The sequence below is a fragment of the Lytechinus variegatus genome, chromosome 14 (assembly GCF_018143015.1).
Source record: "Lytechinus variegatus isolate NC3 chromosome 14, Lvar_3.0, whole genome shotgun sequence".
Taxonomy (NCBI): domain Eukaryota; kingdom Metazoa; phylum Echinodermata; class Echinoidea; order Temnopleuroida; family Toxopneustidae; genus Lytechinus; species Lytechinus variegatus.
In genome coordinates this window covers 4,005,776-4,008,849 of record NC_054753.1, presented here as the reverse complement: position 1 = coordinate 4,008,849, position 3,074 = coordinate 4,005,776, and the positions used below count along the sequence as shown (strand labels likewise).

Genomic DNA, 3,074 nt, shown 5'->3' with positions numbered 1-3,074 from the left:
TGAAAACTTGCCCTGTAGTGGAAATATCTGTTGATCGCCGGATATTAGTTGTGGGAACTTGCTCTGTAGTAGGAATATCAGTTGTGGACATGAGCTCTGTCGTAAGAACATTTGCTGCTGATTCCCCTGTTGTAAGGAAATCAGTGGAAGGAATTTGCTCTGTAGTGGATATATATGATGTTGGTTCCTGCGTTGCTCGGATATCAGTTGTGGACATTGGCTCTGTAGTAAGGATATCTGTTGCTGCTCTCTGTGTTGCAGGAATATAAGTTGTGGACATTTGGTCTCGAGTGGGAGTATCTGTTGTTGATTCCACTGTTGTGCGGATATTAGTGGTGGGAACTTGCTCTGTGGTGGGAACATCTGTTGATTCCTGCGTTGTAGGGATGTCAGATGTGTGCAAAAGCTCTGAAGTGGAAATGCCTGTTGCTGCTCTCTGTGTTGTATGAATATCGGTTGTAGGCATTAGCTCATTACCCGTTGTTGGTTCCTCTGTTGAAATGACATCAGTAGTAGGAATTTGCTCTGCGGTGGATACATAAGGAGTTGATTTTTCTGTTGTAAGAATATGAGTGGTTGTGGGCACTAGCTCTGTAGAGGAAATATATGATGTTGGTTTGTGTGTCATTAAAGGGATAGAGGTTGTGGAAACTTGCTCTGTAGTAGGATTATCTGTTGTGGGTATTAGCTCTGAGGTTGGAATATTTTTTGTCGATTTCTCTGTTGTAAGGATATCAGTGGTTGTGGCAACTTGCTCTGTAGTGAGAATGTCGGTTGACTCCTGCTTTGTAGCGATGTCAGTTGTGGACATAGGCTCTGTTGTGGGAATATATGTTGTTGATTCCTTAGGTGAAAGGATATCAGTAGTTGTGGGAATTAGCTCTGTAGTGGATATATATGATATTGGTTTCTTTGTTGTTCGGATATCGGGTGTGGGAATATCTGTTGTTGATTTTTCTGTTGTAGGAATATCAGTTGTGGGCATTGGCTCACGCGTATTCTTTGTAGTTACATCGGAAGTGGATATTTGTTCTGTAAAAGGAAGGTCTGTCGGTAATGTCAGTGTTGTGCTGATACCTGATGTGGGACCTTGCTCGGTTGTAAGAATGTATGGTGTTGATGAATGTCTAGTAGAAATATCAATCGCGGGTAATTTATTCGTAGTGGGAATTTCTGTTATTGGTTCCTGTGTTGTAGCTATGTTGGTTATGGTCATTTTATCCGTAGTGAGGATGTTTGGAGTTAGTTTGTATGTGGTAGGAATGTAAGTTGTGGGCATTCCGTCTGTTATGGCGTTTGTTGTCGATTTCTGCTTTGTAGAAATATCGGTAGTGGGCATTTGCTGTGTAGTTTGTAGGTCTGTTGAATATTCATGCGTTCTAGTCACATAGGTTTGAGACATTTGTTCTTTAGTACGAATGTCTGTTGTTGATTGTTGTGTTGTTGCCTTCTCTGCTGCAGTGATAAAAGTTGTAGAAAGTAGCCCTGTAGCAGTGATGTCTGTTGTTGGTTTCTGTGTCGCAATGGTATTAGTTGTGATCTTTTGATGTGTACTAAGGACGTCTGATGATGGATCCTGAGCTTCTGTTGTTTTGACCGATGTAATTCCATTGGTGCTTGATGTAGTTCTAACATCTGGGAACAATAACAATAACATTGATGATAAAAATGATAATACAATCAATCTTAATGTTATCATCATATTTTTTATACTGTTAAGCAAAAAAAAATATGGACCAAAGTTAAGGGTCATCCAGGGGTATTGTTAATTCCTCAATAAAATAACAACACACTGGAGCTTTAACAGAGAACTCAGTATAAATCTGAAAACAATTGAAAGGAATAAAATACAAAATAACTACAATGTATAATATTTGCCTAAGGAAGAAAAGTTAGATGAATTTGGTTTTAATAAGTATGAATACATTGACAAGATAAATTTGATCCAAAACACGTCGATAAAGTTGATACCAGGTGCCCGGTACACATTACATGTAACCTATATACGACTACCAAGTGTATAGACACAAGTGTGTTTTTTCTCAATTTTTTTAAAGCAATTTTATTTGTGAGGTGAGTATATCATCCGACACATTATTGTTCTACAGGTAAAACAAATATTTGTATTCATTATGATTTGTTCATGAATTAAGTTAAAAACTTCTTATTCTCTAATGTATTTTCTTTTAATTTTAACGGGTATTTTTTCTTTAGCATTAACTTATTGTAGAGCCAGTTTCCCCATTAATCACATTACAAGTAAATAGTTATTGTACTTATCATTCACTTACCAGGTACACCAGAGGTCGGGTTAATGGTTGTTGCTTGTTTGTCCGTCGTTGCCTCCATAGTCGTCGGAAGAGGAACTATTAGGGTATAATCAGTAAGAAAAAAACACGTTTAGACATTTTTTTCAAAAGGGATTTGAAATAAAAGGAGTTCTACTCAGCAAGTTGCCTGCATCATTTCTACTGCAATTATGTTGATCCATTACCATCCGGGGTCCACCAATAAAGAAGAATGATCATTCTTTTCAAATATCTTCCCGCAGAAAATCCTTCGTGGAATGAAATGAGAAGAATGTTTGGTAGAAAACTTTTAGTTCATGAACCAATTTCGATTTACAAAATATATACAACTAATTCCAATAATTTTGAGGTTAAGTTATGAATAAAAAAATCTTAGTTCTAATATTATGCTAGAATTTGATATGAAAGGCCCATTGATGATTGAATAGCCTCACAACCACTAGGATGTACATTCTGTTCTACATGTATATCATTTCTGTTTAATATGGATTATTTTGTTGTCATTATTGTTATTATCATTAATATCATAATCATCATAATTGGAACATAACTAGTAAATGCTTGATATGGAATAATGTACAAACATAAACCGATTGATTTACCTGAACAAATAACGTCATCAGACCATTCACCATCTTGGCATAATGCTGACGTCACGCCGTTGGAAACGGTACCGTCGACACAACCCGCGAAGGCAACAATTGAGCCATGTCTGTATGCCGGTGGCTTCAGAGGCAATACATTGGGCGGGACAAAACATTTATC

General features: G+C 37.1%; 1 protein-coding gene across 1 annotated transcript; it reads right to left on the bottom strand.

Annotated features, from left to right (window-relative positions):
• Positions 1 to 329: 329 nt before the first annotated feature.
• On the bottom strand, positions 330 to 1,657 carry LOC121427871 (mucin-5AC-like). The gene is made up of 2 exons (XM_041624444.1): positions 478 to 1,657; positions 330 to 373 (listed from the first exon to the last, which is right to left on the bottom strand). The coding sequence occupies exons 1-2, from the start codon at positions 1,655 to 1,657 to the stop codon at positions 330 to 332; spliced, it is 1,224 nt and encodes a 407-aa protein (XP_041480378.1).
• Positions 1,658 to 3,074: the final 1,417 nt, after the last annotated feature.